This window comes from Gymnoscopelus braueri (assembly GCF_963280865.1).
Source record: "Gymnoscopelus braueri genome assembly, chromosome: 7".
NCBI lineage: Eukaryota > Metazoa > Chordata > Actinopteri > Myctophiformes > Myctophidae > Gymnoscopelus > Gymnoscopelus braueri.
Window position 1 is genome coordinate 8,633,400 of NC_137608.1, and position 20,742 is coordinate 8,654,141.

The 20,742-nt window shown below is 41.8% G+C and overlaps 1 protein-coding gene and 1 long non-coding RNA gene across 2 annotated transcripts; both read left to right on the plus strand.

The window, feature by feature from the left end:
- Positions 1–4,781: 4,781 nt before the first annotated feature.
- On the plus strand, positions 4,782–7,802 carry LOC308088855 (uncharacterized protein; the record flags this gene model as incomplete). The annotated part of the gene is made up of 2 exons (XM_080433442.1): positions 4,782–4,952; positions 7,359–7,802. The coding sequence occupies exons 1-2, from the start codon at positions 4,788–4,790 to the stop codon at positions 7,800–7,802; spliced, it is 609 nt and encodes a 202-aa protein (XP_080289568.1). The 5' UTR covers positions 4,782–4,787.
- A 10,329-nt stretch (positions 7,803–18,131) lies between these two features.
- Positions 18,132–19,369, plus strand: LOC308088458. Its single transcript, XR_013933446.1, has 3 exons — positions 18,132–18,219; positions 18,456–18,636; positions 19,224–19,369. It is a non-coding gene; the product is annotated as an uncharacterized lncRNA (long non-coding RNA).
- Positions 19,370–20,742: the final 1,373 nt, after the last annotated feature.

The window sequence follows — 20,742 nt, forward strand, 5'->3', positions numbered from 1 at the left end:
TCATGAGACAACTGTCATCTATATTCTTTTGTTATAATTGTCATAGGCTAATGGAAACTGTCAGCTAATGATCGTCACGGTGGAGACAGCAGCCAGTGTCAATCACAGTGTCAATCACAGTGACTACTGGCCAATTACAGCAGGGTCTCCCTGGAAAAGCCCAGGGAGCTGTCCGGGGTGCTGAACACGAAAAAAGCTCCCGGGACAGAGGCCGCTCAGACAGACCCTCTCAGCCAGACGGACTCTCTCTTTTTCCGGTGTTTCTCCCAGGTGGAGCGTGGCTTTGAGGCATAGTTTCTGTGAGGTTAAGGTTAAGGCTAGGGTTAGGCATGGTTTTTGCGAGGTTAAGGTTGGGGTTAAGGATAGGTTTAGGCATTTAAGAACGCCCGCCTACGTTTTCACCCAAGACAAGGGAATATGAAGAACATTTGACTATAAACGTGTAAGCCTGTGTTGACTCCATCCAGAGTTACCCGGACAAATGAGCTTTGAGAATTTTACAACCCAATATTCATTCGTTTTCATGTTTAAACTCTTAACCTAGCAACAAAGACAAACATGCAGATGTGGATTTGAACACTGGTCTCTGACATCACAGGCAGCAGCACTAACCAGTTGGCTAAACGATGAGGCTCTCCAGACTGGTTTATTATACATGTTACAATTACCTGTGTACCAAGCTCATGGACACAATGTCATTGGGGGGGGGGGGGTCGGGGGAAGAGAGGCAGCCTGAGAGTGAGAGAAACATGTGAAAACAGTGATGTTTAAGTGTTATTTGTTCTATAATCAGATATGTGGTCACCGAATTAAGAGCCAGGGTGAGGCTCTATGAGCGTGTAACCCTGTTAAAAACAAGATGGTTAGTGTTTGGTGCTGGGTTTTCACTCAGTATTTCTACCATAACCAGCTGACATTAATAGCTACAAGAAGGGCTGTGGCTGGTCAACTAACATGCTAGCCTGGAGGAAAAGAGAGTGTGTGAGACATTTCAACACGTTTCTGAGTGAGTAATGATTTCAAGGTCAGAGTTGACAATATAGTAATCTCAAGCAAAGAAGAGGTTACCTGTTTGGGCTGTATTCTTGACAACAAACTGACGTGTGATCAAGAAAGTCAATGAAAGAACACGTTTTTGGGAAGGATTTCCTCTTTTGTCAACAAAAGCCCTTTCAAGACTGGAGCCCTCATTCAATGCCATTTTATTATGCTTGCACCTCTTGGTTCTCCAACATCTCTAAAAACTAAAAAGCTTCAGACCTCCCAAAACAAACTGATACGACTACTTCTCAGCCTTAAGCCCATGACCCACCTAATTCCAACACACTTTGCTAGTCTGGGATGGCTCAGGGTAGAAGACAGGTTTAAGCAAACGATTGGTAGTCAAAGAGACAGTGCCCTCAGCGCCCTCACCTGTGGAACTACTTCTCCAAAGTGTGTGTCTGTGTGACACCCACAGCCACAACCAGAGGGAGCGAACTAGCTAGGCATTAATCTAGGCATTAGAACTAGGCATTACTCTAGGCATTAGAACTAGGCATTACTCTAGGCATTAGAACTAGGCATTACTCTAGGCATTAGAACTAGGCATTACTCTGCCACCAAAATGGAATGCCCTGACAGCTGATTCGTGTCAGATCCTGTGTCTAGGTGAGATATGACCTTTGACACAATCTAAATGTCTCAATAGAAGAGCAGGGAGACAAAATACAACCACCACAATTTTACAAGTTATATTGTATTAACATACTCTACCATACAGATTGTATGAGTTATAAAGTAATATAGAGCTGAACAAACACTGTATGTCTATTAATTACTATCAGAATAAAGAGCTTGAACTTTTTAACAAAAAGCGTTTTAAATGAACCAGAAAATATTACTCAACTTCTGCTCTTTAACATCACCACGTGCACAATCAAAGCTGTGAGTCTCAATACAAATGTCCACTAGATGGCAGCAAAGCATAGATTTAACTTTGTTTCAGTAATAAATGACTGTAACGTTCAAATGTCTTCTATTTTCCATCATTGAGCATGTTGGTAAGGTTTACTCTGCTGTCCGTGTGTGTGAATGCGAAATACATTGTAATGCACTTTTTGATTGATTGAGTGATTGATTGATTGAATATTTTATTAGGCAAAAAAATGTAAACAGCACAATTACATTTATAATACTTTGACTAAAAGGTCCGTCCAAAAAAGTCCTTGCGGTCTTGTTTCCATTGGGGTCCTTGGACCATAGAGGTATAATATAAGCCTTGGACCCTCGCATGAAGCCCCCGGAAGTACCTCTACCTCCAACAGCCAATAGAGCAGGCGCACTAGCGTTTTATACGAAAGAAGCATGCGCAGTAGCGTTTTGAATGCAGAAGAGTTGCTATCCCAGATATGAGATATATCCAGATAGATCCCAGCGCCTTTAAAAAGGCGCTGCATAAATGCAGTTCATTTATATATTGATTAATTCATTAATTCATTGCATTTATTTATTAAAACTGTAAGCTTGGCTATTTTCTAAAGATTTGTATACATTTATGCATTTGAAAACTTGTGAAATAGGACATAATGCATAATGGATACTTTTACTTTTGGTACTTTAAGTACATTTTGATACCAACACTGTTGTACTTTTACTCAAGTAAATTTTGAATTCTGGACTTTTACTTGTAACAGAGTATTTCTACATTGCAGTATTGATACTTTTACATAAGTCAAATATTTAAAGGGGAAATCCACCCATTTTCAATATTTAACTATGTCATTAATATAGCATAAAGGAGTTGTGTGGAAATAAGAAAAAATAAAAAAAAAAATTAACATTGCAAAAAAATTTAACATTGCAAAAAAATTAACATTGCAAATTACACTGTGATGACTCATCATGGTGTAATTTGCAATGTTAATTTTTTTGCAATGTTAATTTTTTTTGCAATGTTAAATTTTTTTTTAATTTTTTCTTATTTCCACACAACTCCTTTATGCTATATTAATGACATAGTTAAATATTGAAAATGGGTGGATTTCCCCTTTAAGTACTTTTACCACCACTGGATCTATAGAGACACACGGCCGGAAGCGGAAGGCCTACAAATCCACGCCCACTTTTGACACTCGGGGTCCGTTAGAACGATGAACTGCAGCTCTCAATGCAATCTCTATGAGAGGCATTGTAAAATACCGTCATTTCACTGGTTAACTACTGAGGCTGTAGCGATTTTTTTTGTGTTCTAATAATCTGTCCCATTTGTTTAATTTGTCCTTTTTAATGTCCCATATCTTTCATCTCGATATACTACCCACAATATACTATAATATACTCCATCAGTATGTCAAAATCGCTAGCATCGGAGATCTAGAGTTTAAGTGATCGCATGGTATATACGTCACGGACGCATCCCTTGAGGTTTTCGGGTTTCGTCATTATCTCTGGAACAGAAGGTCCAATCTGCTCAGTTCAAAGCTTGTTGGATGCGTGACTTTGAGGACATTAAGCACGTAATGACACATTTTAGGGTTATTTTTTTTTTTTAGGGGAGGCGAGATCTTAGTTGGGCAGGCGACCGCCTCTCCTGCCTCTACAGTGGGTACGCCACTGGTCGGCGCTCGGCACGGTAAAGACAGTGATGTCACTGAAATGCCCGTCTGCTGTCTACCCTCTGCTGTGTTAACATTATGGGTAACTCGTTAAAGTGGCAAATTAAATGTGAAACACATCAACTATTAAGAAAACAAGAAGATATGTTGACAAAGACACTCCATACATTTGGAAACATATTTTTATTTAAATCAATATCGTCTTCAGTTAATGCAGGATAATTTTAAAAGTAGGCTAATTCTCATATCCTCTCATAGGGAATGCATTGGCAGCTGCAGTTCATCGTTCTAACGGACCTCGAGTAGCGGCGCTGTCTCAAAAGTGGGCGTGAAATTTGTAGTCCCCGTGTGTCTCTATTAGAGCACATACGGAGGCCGTTTCTCAATACCCGAACTTGTCTGTACTCCCGTCCTCACGAACTCGTGATACGTCATCAGTCGCTGCCCAAGTACTGTTCCAATTCTGGGGCCGTTTCTCAATACCCGAACTTGGGAAGCATGGACTTGCGTCCTTGGAAGTTCAGACTTGCAAGTTCGCCTCGGAAGTAGGAACTTCCGAGTACGGGAGGACGGGAGGACGGGAGTACGGTAGTTGGAACGGCAGCGTACTTCCGAGGACGGGAGGACGGGAGAACGGGAGTACGGTAGTTGGAACGGCAGCGTACTCGATGACGTCACCATCTCGTTATTTTTGTACAACGGAGTATAAAATAAGTTTAATGTGCTGTTTACAACAAAACATTCTATAAAAAATAAAATTTAAATAAAACAACACTGCCTCTTTTCGTTTTCAAAAGAGAAATACATGTTAATATCCCATTTACTGTTATATTTTTTTAAAAGCGTATAGAAATATGCATATGAAGGCCTATCCAGGGGTTTTCAACCGGTGGTCCGCGGACCACTGGTGGTCCGCAAAGGTATTGCAGGTGGTCCCTGCCCATGCATAAAAAAAATTCAAAATAAACTTTTCTTAAAAAACGTTTTATTTATTTTATTTTTTTTACTTTTAATAACTTACAGGAGTTCTTACTGTATAGTGTGTGTGATATGAAATGTGAGCTTACCATAATCACAGTAATCCTTAATCATATTCCATCATATTCAAACAAAATCACTGTATTTTATTATTAGATATTATATTGATATTATAAGAAAGACAAGCATTTTAAAAGTGAGAACGGGACAAAAATGGACCAGAAGCGTCTTGTAGTTGCTGCTGTGGCTGTAGGCATGCTGCATTTAGAGGCTGAAGAGGAGGCTGCCCAGTGGAGGAGGAGAATCCGTGCAAGGAGAGCCAGGATGGAGCTGAGGAGGCAGAGGAGAGATGCCATGTTGGCCTGCCTCTCTAGTGTTGTAAGTTTATCTAACTAGGCAATTTTTTGTATTGGATAATGCTTTGTGTTAGTTAGCCTAGACTTCACAGTTTACTTGGTAAGCATAAATAAAACACAAATAAGTGTGAATAAAGTACCTGTACTGTACCTCATCTGTGTGACATTGTATATCATTAGTCAAAACCAGAATATCCCATGAGTCATGTCTATGAAGGCTAGCTTTATGTATGGTGAAACATAAACCTTTATATAAACTGTGGGACACGTCATTAGTGAAAAGCACTATATTTCATATAAGGCTACAGTGGCTTTCTGGTCTGATAATTCTGCAAGATTTCAGCAATTCAAGAGATGTGGTGTAGACAGAAATAGGTCCAAGTACAGTTGCAACTCTGGTCTTCATTACATAATAATGTAATAATGTAGGTTTGGGTGATATGGACCTTGATATTTTGATGTTATGGTGAAATCACTATGAGATTTAAAAAAAGTAAAATAATCAGTTATGCCAATATAAGCAATATTTTCAAAACTTTTCCAAAGTATTTAGCCCCAATTCCAGGCGTATAGCAATGGTGCAATAATCTTAAAAGGGCAAGATCACTTTAATAATAATAATAATAATAATACTACATCAGACGTATATAGCGCTTTTCTAGTACCCAAAGTCGCTTTACAAAACAGTTTAAAAACAATTTTATTAGGAGAAAAAGATGATGTTAAAAGGCTAAAAACAAAAGGCTAAGGCTTAGAGGAAGAAAGTGAGATTTGGTTTGGGTTAAGCAGGGAAAGCGAGTCTAAAAAGGTGGGTTTTGAACACGGCAAGAGTGGGGGCGGCTTTGATGTGAGGTGGGAGTGGGTTCCAACCTCTACTTTGGTAGAGGTTTGGGTTGTGTAGTTACCTGTCCAAGGTGGACAAGAAATCAAAAAGAATTGCTCCATTGATTAGAAATTGAGAATTCAAAATATGCTCCTCATTGACACTGTACAGTGAAACAGTTCTTAAAGTCACTCTTTTAGCACTAACAAGGCTGATTCAGACAATATAGATCACCAAACACAGTACTGTTTTTTTTTTTAAATAAAAATATCAACTTCCTGTTGATTAACTATTTTTATTAAGAAGAAAACCCGGACTGGATCTGGATCATTGTCTGAATCAGTTTGTTTCTTTATGTGCTAAAAGAGTGACTTTGAGAGCTGTTTCACTGTACAATGTAAGTCAATGTGGAGCATATTTTGAATTATCAATTTCTAATCAAGGGAGCAATTTTTTTTTCTTCTTGACTACCTTTGGAGTTACATCATGGCAAGGTAACTACACAACCCCAACCCCTACCAAAGTGGTCTTGCCCTTTAAACATGTGTGCTATCAATGCCACTGCCTAGATAGACTCCAGCAAAGGTGTCACGTGACAAAAGGAACAGATCTACAAGGCAACAATGTATGACGCAACGCGTTAGCTTGTAGATCTACTATTTTTGTCACATGACATCCTGTGTACATTAGGTGGCACGTATTTCAAGTAATGCTAGACATGTTTTGGGACAATAGACAATGCAAATTAGATCCAAGCATTAAAAAAATTCAGTTAACCCATTAAGACCGGGAAAGCATCTGTGTGTCATTTTAAGATTTCTTTGGCTATTCAAAAATAGCAGACATACAAGCTCACTATGAGCTGGTCTACTGTATCTGATATTTTTTTGAAAAATCGTGGAAGATTTGTGCACAACAAAACTTGTATATATATATATGTTTTAAAGCAAACATTTTAAACTCCGATCTGTGCTTCTGGGTGGTCCCTGGAACAACATTTAGAGATGGGGGTTCGCGGCTAAATACATATCATTTTGTGGGCCCTTGACATGGCAAAGTTGGAGTACCACTTATACAACATACTGTTAGGATTTAGAAAACATTTGGCCGCGGACCCCCATCTCAAAACGTTTTATTCCAGGGACCCCCACAGAAGCAATGATTTAAAAAAAAATACCTGTGTGAAGTGGACGGTGTCTTGCTAGCTAACAATACTGAATGGAGTCAACCAATCATGTACAAAAGATAAATACATTTATTGAAACACTCTTTATGATGGACGAAACCATAACTTGAAAAAAACAAATTTTTGGTTTTTTTCAAGTTATGGTTGCTTATATAGGGCTATGCACATGTGTCATGTGACACTGGCCAATCACAGTCCTGAATAGATTGTGATTGGCCAATCACAGCGCAGGATAATTCTACTAATTTCCTGGGCCCAGATCACAGCGCAGGAAAATGTACATTTTTCCAAATCTCACTTATAGGGGCGGTTTCACCGCCCAAAAAAAATGCAGATCTACAAGCTCATAGCGTGGCACAGTGCCGCACTATGAGCTTGTATATCTGCCATTTTGTGACATGATGTTCTTTTTTTTACAGGACCAACCCACAGTGCGCTATGCGCAATTGAATGAGCATGTCCCCTTCCTCAGTCCCCTGTACTTCGCCGGTGGCGACACAAAACCAGCCCTACGGCTATCCAGGTTGAGTGTGACCATGCTCATCCATATGCTGCCCCGGGAGAAGGACCACGGATGGAGCCATGAAATTGAGGTGCTGGTGACACTTTACTGGCTGGCCTGTGGGGCGTCCTACAGGATGACACGAGACGCCTTCGGGATGCCAATCTCCACCATCTGCAGGACGGTCCACAAGGTCTTTGGAGGAAATGATGACAGAGCTCCTCCACAGAGTGATTCATTTCCCCAGACCCGAGGACATGGAGGAGGTGGGGGCCGAGTTTCGCTGGCTAGCTGGACATCCGGTATTCCGCCATGCTGCCGGTGCCATCGACGGTTGCCACGTCCGAATCGTCCCCCCTAGACTGCCACAAAAAAAGTGCTACATTAACAGGAAGCTTTTCCCCTCACTGGTCCTGCAGGGTATCTGTGATGCGAATGGCAGGTTCCTGTTTACATTGGCCAACCAGGTACTGTACATGATGCCCTTGTCACGCGTCACTCTTTTAGCACATAAACGAACAAAGCTGATTCAGACAATATAGAACATCACCAAAGCCAGTACTGTTTGTATTTTTAGTGCAAATCGAAACTTCCTGTTGATTTTACTATTTTTAATAAGAACAAAACTGTCAAGTCTAGGCTAATTACTAACACAAAGCATTATCCAATACAAAAATTGCCTAGTTAGATAAACTTACAACACTAGAGAGGCAGGCCAACATGGCATCTCAACAAGACGGCAATCCGCAGTCTTCAACTAGTAAAACCAACAGGAAGTTAACATTTTTATTAGAATAAACAAAACAGTACTGGGTTTGGTGATGTTCTATATCGTCTGAATCAGCGTTGTTTACATTCGTTTATGTGCTAATAATAATGTCAATGTTTATGTACAATGTAAGTCAATGAGGAGCATATTTAGAATGATAAATTTCTAATCAATGGAGCGATTATTTGTGATTTCTTAATCTTGTCCACCATGGCACGTTAAATAGACTCCAGTAAAGGTGTCACGTGACAAAAAGAACAGATCTACAAGCTAACAACATATCACGGTGCATTTTAATTTTGGTCACTTTTACCTCACCGAAGCCTCGCCGGTCTACTCCACGTCCTGAGCTTCCTTGTGGGCAGGGGGTGGAGCCGGGAGGAAGCCTCGCCGCTCTGTTCCAGGTCCTCAGCTTCCTCGCGGCCAGGGGGGTGGGGGATGGCACTGAGAGGGACTTGTCTGGGAACGGTATTGCGCCATGCTGCCGGTGCCATAGACGGGTGCCACGTCCGAATGGTCCCCCCCTACATCAACAGAAAGCTTTTCCCCTCACTGGTGCTGCAGGGTATCTGTGTTGGAGCGATTATTTTTGATTTCTTGTCCACCTTTGGAGTTACATCATGGCACGTTAACTACACAACCCTAGCCTCTACCAAAGTGGTATTGACCTTTAAACATGTGTGCTATCAATGCCTCTGCCTAGATAGACTACAGTAAAGGTGTCACCTGACAAAAAGAACAGATCTACAAGCTAACATATCACAGTGCATTTTCATTTTGGTCACTTTTACCTGGCCGAAGCCTCGCCGGTCTTCTCCAGGTCCTCAGCTTCATTGCGGGCAGGGGGGGGGGGCCGGGAGGAAGCTTCCCCGGTCTTTTCCAGGTCATCAGCTTCCTCCCGGCCGGGGTGCAGTAATTAGAACCCTATTTTCAGGAGCATAAAGACCCACCAACAGGCAAAGGGATAGAGCCCGGTGGTGCCACAGCTGCAGGTGGCGTGGTGCGCTTAGCGACCTCTAGCCCTTCTTCGAAAGCAGAGGAAGCCAGGGAAAGCCAGCCACAACCTAAGAAAAAAAAATGAAGATATGCTGGATTTGTTTCGGGAGGAAGCCTCGCCGGTCTGTTCCAGGTCCTCAGCTTCCTCGCGGCCAGGAGGGTGGGGGCGGGAGGAAGCTTCCCCGGTCTTTTCCAGGTCATCATTTTCCTCCCGGCCGGGGTGGGGCGGCTCTCCACTGGATTCCTGACAAGAAAAAATATACGATAATTTAAAGCAATCTGCTTGTGTTCAAATATGTGTATCAAATATAATTTTATTCCAAGGCAACGTCTCTCTTCCATGGTTAGAGAGGGAGAGAGCGCAAGATTGCATTGGGGATAATGGCTTGTGCAGTCTTCTCTTAATCTGTTCTTTTTGTCACGTCCGATATACATTTAGGCTGCAATCACACAGCCTGTTTGGCGAAAAACTAACTTATGTTACATGTTTTGTGTAATGTACATGTTTTGGAAAATGTTTTTTATCAACAAAATCAATAGCCAAAAACAATGCATAGCCAAATATTTTTCCACGACCCTTGATAAATTCAAAACCTTTTCCAGGACTGGAAAAGGTTTTTTCTAATTATGAAATATTTCAGGGAATTTCATGACTGTGGGGACCCTGTACATTAGGCTGCACGTATTTCAAGTAATGCTAGGCATGTTTTGGGACAAAACATGAAATCAATAGCCAATGCAAATTGTATCCAAACATTTTCTAAAACATTCAGATTAAGACTGTCATTTTAAGATTTCTTTGGCTATTCAAAACATTAACATTAACATTCAACATACATTGGCCAACCAGGTACTGTACATGATGCCCTTGTCATGCGGCGATCACGCTTCTACAAGCAGGCCCTGTATCCACCAGCAAGGTACTTCCTGTTGGGTGATGGAGGCTATCCGTGCTTGCAGCACCCTGTGGCTCTTATGACTCATACCGCAAGCCTTTGGCAGGTAAGAACGCTCTTCCTGTGTCATAAGAAAACACACACACACACACACACACACACACACACACACACACACACACACACACACACACACACACACACACACACACACACACACACACACACACACACACACAGAGAGAGTACTTTGGTGACTTTGAAATACACAATAGATTTACAAAGTACATTTGAATTCACAGGCCAAGTTCAAGCACGGTACAACCGGCACCACACCAAAGGACGCAACATCGTAGAGCGTACCTTTGGGATGCTGAAGGCACGGTGGCGCTCGATCTTCCTTCGGGCCCTGGAGATCAGGCCCATCTTTGCCCCAAAGGTGATCGCCGCATGCTGCATATAATACTCCACAACATTTGCAAGGCAGCAGGGGATATCCTGGACGAGGAGGAGGAGCAGGAGGATGGCCCGGGCCCAGTTGAGGAGGATGGCGCAGACGGCGCTGAGAGGGAACTGTCTGGGAACGGTCTCCGAGAGAGGCTTGCTGATGAAATCAGTGCTCCTGATGAACTGGATGCATGGCTGGGAGACCATGATTACATGTAGAGCAGAGGTCTTCAACGGTGGTCCAGGACCCCTAGGGGGTCCTCAGAGTTACTACAGGGGGGTCCACCAAATCTTTGTGTGAACTTTTTTTTTACATTATCCACTTGAACCCTAGCATCCCTATTCTGAGAGGAACATTAGCCGGAAATAGCAGATCTGCTATTTTCAGCAGAGAGGTTTGGTGTAGGGGGGAGCAGACCAAGTACAGAGCGCAAGGTCAAGTTTACTAAGTATTGATGGTTCAAGTGGTTAAATATATGAAAATACACATTAACATGAATCTAGCACAACACTACACAATGATAGTGCTGTCAAACAAGTCCATGGATCTATCTATGAAATCTATGAAAAGGTTTAATCTGCAACATATGTAGTAGGGGGTCCCTGCTTCATCTCTCTCTCAGCTATAGGGGTCCTTGGCCTGAAAAACATTGAAGACCCCTGATCTACAGACAGAGGAAGGTTTGTGTACAGCAGGGGTGTTCAACAGGGGGTCCGGAACCTCTAGGGGGTTCTTAGAGTTACTAAAGAGGGTCCGCCAACTCTTTGTTTGATGGGGAACAAGCTTATAGATCTGCTATTGTTCCGAACAATAGCCGAAAATAGCAGATCTATAAGCTCACAACACCGCGAAGAATTGCTGTAGAGGGAAAAAGAGCAGACTAAGTACAGAGGCCAACGGTCAAGTTGACTAAGCATTCATAGTACAAGTTGCATCATTTCATTTCATATAATTAGATTGTAAATAGTTGTGTATATATATATATATATATATATATTTATATATATGTTGTATTATATTAATTTCATGCAATGGTGTCTTTTCTGTTTTGTTGTAAATCAAATTAAATAATATAATTTACTTTCAAGAATGTGTTAAAATGTAATTACTTGTACAACAATTGACAAATGAAACAAATCCCTGGGAAGTGAACAAAATAGACAACATATATTACATATTAACGGTACACTACCCAGGGGGGTAGTTTTTTTTTTGGGGGGGGGGGTCCCCAGATGAACAGCTTAATCCATTAAGACCTGAGGCTTTTCTGAAAAACGTATGTTGCTATATCAGTGGTGCTCAAACTTCGTTCCAACTTTTTTGTTCCAGGGACCCCGAGAAGCAAAGATTTTAGTTAAAAATGTATATGTGTTCAAATATTTGCATACATTTTCAAAATTCTTTCAAAAATAGCAGATCTACAAGCTCAAAGTGCAAATATGATTATTTCACTACATTTTGTCCACCAGTTTCTCAAACAGAGCCAGATATCTCTCTGAGCGCTGTGTGGCTGCCCTTTCCCTCTCCTCTTCTCTTCTCAAGTCCTCCCTGTGCCTCTCCTCTTCTCTCTCGGACTGCTCTCGCAAGAAATCCAGCAAATCTTCATTTTTTTCTGGCTGGCTCTCCCTGGCTTCCTCTGTTTCTGATAGGCTAGAGGTCGCTAAGCGGACCACGCCACCTGAAGTGGCAGTGATATTGGATGCAACCACCAGGGGGGCATTAATTGAGTGCTGCCCCCCGAGAGCAGCATCCATCTGACTGTACCACTTCCAGGTGGCAGCTGTGGCATCACCAGGCTCTACCCCTTTCCCAGATGGTGGATCTTTATGCTCCTGGAAATAGGGTTCTAATTACTACACTGTGAAACTGACTATTCACATTCCCAAGTAACACTTTCACTCAAGGAATGCTGCGTCTTTGCAGATGTTCAGATTACCTTGTAGCGATCTTTGAGATTATTCCACTTCTTGCCTGCCTGTTTGCCTGTCATGGACAGGCCTGAAGTCTTAACAAATTCCCTGAGAAAACAACAATACTGACTCACTTCCACTACAATAATAAGAAATCATTAAAGATGGACACTGCCCAAATCTGACACCAACCACTGCCCAGATATATAGGAAATGCTAGAAGCACTCAATACTCACTCCCATCCAGATTTAAACGTGTTTTTCTTCCCAGTGAAGTACCGGTCATTGGTCCCCCGCCAGGTAATGAGGGCCTGGGTTTCCACATCTGTCCCTTGAATAATATTGTAATGCTGTATGTTAGTTTAAATGCACATTGGTAGCAATTGTTCAATAATAATTACATGCAAATTTGATCAAAAGAACACAAAAGAGGCAGTTAAGTACCACTTTAAAGTTGGATACTAATAGGTTAAATGGACTAATTTACTAATAAAGTTGAACTATAAAGTTATGAATCCTAACTTTGCACTCAGTCAAACCAATTTGCCCAACTGAGACAAAAGACCAGTGGTCAAAGCAACAAAGTACATTTACTCAAGTACTGTACCGTGCAATCTTTAGGTATTTATACTTTACTTGAGTATTTCCAATTTCCAATACTTTTACTTCTACTCCACTACTTCTACTCCAAATCTACTCCATTACAATTATTAGAAAACTTCAGTTACTAGTTACTTTGTAGATTTAGATTATTATTACAAAACATACATTAACCACTTGAGCCATATCTACATTTCGCCCATTAGAAAATAGCCGATCTACAAGCTCACTTATAGGACTTGTAGGTCTGCTATTTTCAAAAGATTTCTAGACATTTTATACATTAGAAAACTTGTGAAATGGGACATTCTGCATAAGGATTACTTTCAACTTTTGGTATTTAAGTACATTTTTATACCAATACTTTTGTACTTTTACTCAAGTAATTGTTTTATTCCGGACTTTTGCTTGTAACAGAGTATTTCTACATTGCAGTATTGTTACTTTTACTCAAGTAAAAAATGTGAGTACTTTTTCCACAACTGATAAACAAATGCATATTTCTCTGGATGAAGTCCTCTTGCTTGGTGAAAAGTCTCGTTGACAGCTCAGTGCAGAATTAACTCCCTGGACGCATACCTTCAATTGAAGTAAAATAACGTTAATACTACTCGCATAAACACATATCAAACATTAGTCAGAGGCAGTTCTATCTCCCCAAAATTGGCTGAGACTATAGAAGTCCAATAAATATATCCACAACTAATTAGATCTCATTTGAACCACTACAAAGAAGACCCAGCTGAACCAGCGGACACTTTCAAAAGTACTGGCCGCAAATAAGGCTTCTTAGGCGGGGTACAGTGGTCTGACGGGCCGGTCATCTGCGGCCGGGTTAACAGCGGCTAGCCGGCTACACAAACGTCCGAAAGTTCGGTGCACAAATCAGCCACAGATTTGAAGTTAATTAACAACATTCAAGCCTAAAATAAATCTTAAAATTACATTCTGTGGCAAAACAAAAAAAGAATTCGGACATTTCTTACCGCGGTCCGTGGTCCTGTTTTTCAAGCGCTGGTGGTCCGGTGCGGTGTTGCATTCTGGGCAATCTGCTGTGAAAAGTCCTCAGCGAGTCTAGTCTGAAGCATGCTCGGTAAAGGGGGCGGATCCGGGCGGATCAAGTTCACATCCGGGTATTTGGTCTGTACTTGGGCAAATGCGAACTTAGAATTGGAACAGTACTTGGGCAGCGACTGATGACGTATCACGAGTTCGTGAGGACGGGAGTACAGACAAGTTCGGGTATTGAGAAACGGCCTAAGTTCGCATTTGCCCAAGTACAGACCAAATACCCGGATGTGAACTTGATCCGCCCGGATCCGCCCCCTTTACCGAGCATGCTTCAGACTAGACTCGCTGAGGACTTTTCACAGCAGATTGCCCAGAATGCAACACCGCACCGGACCACCAGCGCTTGAAAAACAGGACCATTATGGCGGACACGGACCGCGGTAAGAAATGTCCGAATTCTTTTTTTGTTTTGCCACAGAATGTAATTTTAAGATTTATTTTAGGCTTGAATGTTGTTAATTAACTTCAAATCTGTGGCTGATTTGTGCACCGAACTTTCGGACGTTTGTGTAGCCGGCTAGCCGCTGTTAACCCGGCCGCAGATGACCGGCCCGTCAGACCACTGTACCCCGCCTAAGAAGCCTTATTTGCGGCCAGTACTTTTGAAAGTGTCCGCTGGTTCAGCTGGGTCTTCTTTGTAGTGGTTCAAATGAGATCTAATTAGTTGTGGATATATTTATTGGACTTCTATAGTCTCAGCCAATTTTGGGGAGATAGAACTGCCTCTGACTAATGTTTGATATGTGTTTATGCGAGTAGTATTAACGTTATTTTACTTCAATTGAAGGTATGCGTCCAGGGAGTTAATTCTGCACTGAGCTGTCAACGAGACTTTTCACCAAGCAAGAGGACTTCATCCAGAGAAATATGCATTTGTTTATCAGTTGTGGAAAAAGTACTCACATTTTTTACTTGAGTAAAAGTAACAATACTGCAATGTAGAAATACTCTGTTACAAGCAAAAGTCCGGAATTAAAAAATTACTTGAGTAAAAGTACAAAAGTATTGGTATAAAAATGTACTTAAATACCAAAAGTTGAAAGTAATCCTTATGCAGAATGTCCCATTTCACAAGTTTTCTAATGTATAAAATGTCTAGAAATCTTTTGAAAATAGCAGACCCTACAAGTCCTATAAGTGAGCTTGTAGATCGGCTATTTTCTAATGGGCGAAATGTAGATATGGCTCAAGTGGTTAATGTATGTTTTGTAATAATAATCTAAATCTACAAAGTAACTAGTAACTGAAGTTTTCTAATAATTGTAATGGAGTAGATTTGGAGTAGAAGTAGTGGAGTAAAAGTATTGGAAATTGGAAATACTCAAGTAAAGTATAAATACCTAAAGATTGCACGGTACAGTACTTGAGTAAATGTACTTTGTTGCTTTGACCACTGGTCTTTTGTCTCAGTTGGGCAAATTGGTTTGACTGAGTGCAAAGTTAGGATTCATAACTTTATAGTTCAACTTTATTAGTAAATTAGTCCATTTAACCTATTAGTATCCAACTTTAAAGTGGTACTTAACTGCCTCTTTTGTGTTCTTTTGATCAAATTTGCATGTAATTATTATTGAACAATTGCTACCAATGTGCATTTAAACTAACATACAGCATTACAATATTATTCAAGGGACAGATGTGGAAACCCAGGCCCTCATTACCTGGCGGGGGACCAATGACCGGTACTTCACTGGGAAGAAAAACACGTTTAAATCTGGATGGGAGTGAGTATTGAGTGCTTCTAGCATTTCCTATATATCTGGGCAGTGGTTGGTGTCAGATTTGGGCAGTGTCCATCTTTAATGATTTCTTATTATTGTAGAGGAAGTGAGTCAGTATTGTTGTTTTCTCAGGGAATTTGTTAAGACTTCAGGCCTGTCCATGACAGGCAAACAGGCAGGCAAGAAGTGGAATAATCTCAAAGATCGCTACAAGGTAATCTGAACATCTGCAAAGACGCAGCATTCCTTGAGTGAAAGTGTTACTTGGGAATGTGAATAGTCAGTTTCACAGTGTAGTAATTAGAACCCTATTTCCAGGAGCATAAAGATCCACCATCTGGGAAAGGGGTAGAGCCCGGTGATGCCACAGCTGCCACCTGGAAGTGGTACAGTCAGATGGATGCTGCTCTCGGGGGGCAGCACTCAATTAATGCCCCCCTGGTGGTTGCATCCAATATCACTGCCACTTCAGGTGGCGTGGTCCGCTTAGCGACCTCTAGCCTATCAGAAACAGAGGAAGCCAGGGAGAGCCAGCCAGAAAAAAATGAAGTTTTGCTGGATTTCTTCCGAGAGCAGTCCGAGAGAGAAGAGGAGAAGCACAGGGAGGACTTGAGAAGAGAAGAGGAGAGGGAAAGGGCAGCCACACAGCGCTCAGAGAGATATCTGGCTCTGTTTGAGAAACTGGTGGACAAAATGTAGTGAAATAATAATATTTGATCTGTGTCATTTGCATCAGTCTTTTTACCACTTAAACCATATTTGATACTTTGGCTATTCACAAATGGCAGATGTTCAAGCTCACAGCGTGTCACTTTTTGCCGCACTTTGAGCTTGTAGATCTGCTATTTTTGAAAGAATTTTGAAAATGTATGCAAATATTTGAACACATAAATTTTTAACTAAAATCTTTGCTTCTCGGGGTCCCTGGAACAAAAAAGTTGGAACGAAGTTTGAGCACCACTGATATAGCAACATAAGTTTTTCAGAAAAGCCTCAGGTCTTAATGGATTAAGCTGTTCATCTGGGGACCCCCCCCCCCGAAAAAAAACTACCCCCCTGGGTAGTGTACCGTTAATATGTAATATATGTTGTCTATTTTGTTCACTTCCCAGGGATTTGTTTCATTTGTCAATTGTTGTACAAGTAATTACATTTTAACACATTCTTGAAAGTAAATTATATTATTTAATTTGATTTACAACAAAACAGAAAAGACACCATTGCATGAAATTAATATAATACAACATATATATCAATATATATATATATATATATATATATATATATATATATATATATACACAACTATTTACAATCTAATTATATGAAATGAAATGATGCAACTTGTACTATGAATGCTTAGTCAACTTGACCGTTGGCCTCTGTACTTAGTCTGCTCTTTTTCCCTCTACAGCAATTCTTCGCGGTGTTGTGAGCTAAGCTTATAGATCTGCTATTTTCGGCTATTGTTCGGAACAATAGCAGATCTATAAGCTTGTTCCCCATCAAACAAAGAGTTGGCGGACCCTCTTTAGTAACTCTAAGAACCCCCTAGAGGTTCCGGACCCCCTGTTGAACACCCCTGCTGTACACAAACCTTCCTCTGTCTGTAGATCAGGGGTCTTCAATGTTTTTCAGGCCAAGGACCCCTATAGCTGAGAGAGAGATGAAGCAGGGACCCCCTACTACATATGTTGCAGATTAAACCTTTTCATAGATTTCATAGATAGATCCATGGACTTGTTTGACAGCACTATCATTGTGTAGTGTTGTGCTAGATTCATGTTAATGTGTATTTTCATATATTTAACCACTTGAACCATCAATACTTAGTAAACTTGACCTTGCGCTCTGTACTTGGTCTGCTCCCCCCTACACCAAACCTCTCTGCTGAAAATAGCAGATCTGCTATTTCCGGCTAATGTTCCTCTCAGAATAGGGATGCTAGGGTTCAAGTGGATAATGTAAAAAAAAAGTTCCTATCACACAAAGATTTGGTGGACCCCCCTGTAGTAACTCTGAGGACCCCCTAGGGGTCCTGGACCACCGTTGAAGACCTCTGCTCTACATGTAATCATGGTCTCCCAGCCATGCATCCAGTTCATCAGGAGCACTGATTTCATCAGCAAGCCTCTCTCGGAGACCGTTCCCAGACAGTTCCCTCTCAGCGCCGTCTGCGCCATCCTCCTCAACTGGGCCCGGGCCATCCTCCTGCTCCTCCTCCTCGTCCAGGATATCCCCTGCTGCCTTGCAAATGTTGTGGAGTATTATATGCAGCATGCGGCGATCACCTTTGGGGCAAAGATGGGCCTGATCTCCAGGGCCCGAAGGAAGATCGAGCGCCACCGTGCCTTCAGCATCCCAAAGGTACGCTCTACGATGTTGCGTCCTTTGGTGTGGTGCCGGTTGTACCGTGCTTGAACTTGGCCTGTGAATTCAAATGTACTTTGTAAATCTATTGTGTATTTCAAAGTCACCAAAGTACTCTCTCTGTGTGTGTGTGTGTGTGTGTGTGTGTGTGTGTGTGTGTGTGTGTGTGTGTGTGTGTGTGTGTGTGTGTGTGTGTGTGTGTGTGTGTGTGTGTGTGTTTTCTTATGACACAGGAAGAGCGTTCTTACCTGCCAAAGGCTTGCGGTATGGAGTCATAAGAGCCACAGGGTGCTGCAAGCACGGATAGCCTCCATCACCCAACAGGAAGTACCTTGCTGGTGGATACAGGGCCTGCTTGTAGAAGCGTGATCGCCGCATGACAAGGGCATCATGTACAGTACCTGGTTGGCCAATGTATGTTGAATGTTAATGTTTTGAATAGCCAAATAAATCTTAAGATGACAGTCTTAATCTGAATGTTTTAGAAAATGTTTGGATACAATTTGCATTGGCTATTGATTTCATGTTTTGTCCCAAAACATGCCTAGCATTACTTGAAATACGTGCAGCCTAATGTACAGGGTCCCCACAGTCATGAAATTCCCTGAAATATTTCATAATTAGAAAAAACCTTTTCCAGTCCTGGAAAAGGTTTTGAATTTATCAAGGGTCGTGGAAAAATATTTGGCTATGCATTGTTTTTGGCTATTGATTTTGTTGATAAAAAACATTTTCCAAAACATGTACATTACACAAAACATGTAACATAAGTTAGTTTTTCGCCAAACAGGCTGTGTGATTGCAGCCTAAATGTATATCGGACGTGACAAAAAGAACAGATTAAGAGAAGACTGCACAAGCCATTATCCCCAATGCAATCTTGCGCTCTCTCCCTCTCTAACCATGGAAGAGAGACGTTGCCTTGGAATAAATTTATATTTGATACACATATTTGAACACAAGCAGATTGCTTTAAATTATCGTATATTTTTTCTTGTCAGGAATCCAGTGGAGAGCCGCCCCACCCCGGCCGGGAGGAAGCTGATGACCTGGAAAAGACCGGGGAAGCTTCCTCCCGCCCCCACCCTCCTGGCCGCGAGGAAGCTGAGGACCTGGAACAGACCGGCGAGGCTTCCTCCCGAAACAAATCCAGCATATCTTAATTTTTTTTTCTTAGGTCGTGGCTGGCTTTCCCTGGCTTCCTCTGCTTTCGAAGAAGGGCTAGAGGTCGCTAAGCGCACCACGCCACCTGCAGCTGTGGCACCACCGGGCTCTATCCCTTTGCCTGTTGGTGGGTCTTTATGCTCCTGAAAATAGGGTTCTAATTACTGCAAGCTGATGACCTGGAAAAGACCGGGGAAGCTTCCTCCCGCCCCCCCCCCCCCCTGCCCGCAATGAAGCTGAGGACCTGGAGAAGACCGGCGAGGCTTCGGCCAGGTAAAAGTGACCAAAATGAAAATGCACTGTGATATGTTAGCTTGTAGATCTGTTCTTTTTGTCAGGTGACACCTTTACTGTAGTCTATCTAGGCAGAGGCATTGATAGCACACATGTTTAAAGGTCAATACCACTTTGGTAGAGGCTAGGGTTGTGTAGTTAACGTGCCATGATGTAACTCCAAAGGTGGACAAGAAATCAAAAATAATCGCTCCAACACAGATACCCTGCAGCACCAGTGAGGGCAAAAGCTTTCTGTTGATGTAGGGGGGGACCATTCGGACGTGGCACCCGTCTATGGCACCGGCAGCATGGCGCAATACCGTTCCCAGACAAGTCCCTCTCAGTGCCATCCCCCACCCCCCTGGCCGCGAGGAAGCTGAGGACCTGGAACAGAGCGGCGAGGCTTCCTCCCGGCTCCACCCCCTGCCCACAAGGAAGCTCAGGACGTGGAGTAGACCGGCGAGGCTTCGGTGAGGTAAAAGTGACCAAAATTAAAATGCACCGTGATATGTTGTTAGCTTGTAGATCTGTTCTTTTTGTCACGTGACACCTTTACTGGAGTCTATTTAACGTGCCATGGTGGACAAGATTAAGAAATCACAAATAATCGCTCCATTGATTAGAAATGTATCATTCTAAATATGCTCCTCATTGACTTACATTGTACATAAACATTGACATTATTATTAGCACATAAACGAATGTAAACAACGCTGATTCAGACGATATAGAACATCACCAAACCCAGTACTGTTTTGTTTATTCTAATAAAAATGTTAACTTCCTGTTGGTTTTACTAGTTGAAGACTGCGGATTGCCGTCTTGTTGAGATGCCATGTTGGCCTGCCTCTCTAGTGTTGTAAGTTTATCTAACTAGGCAATTTTTGTATTGGATAATGCTTTGTGTTAGTAATTAGCCTAGACTTGACAGTTTTGTTCTTATTAAAAATAGTAAAATCAACAGGAAGTTTCGATTTGCACTAAAAATACAAACAGTACTGGCTTTGGTGATGTTCTATATTGTCTGAATCAGCTTTGTTCGTTTATGTGCTAAAAGAGTGACGCGTGACAAGGGCATCA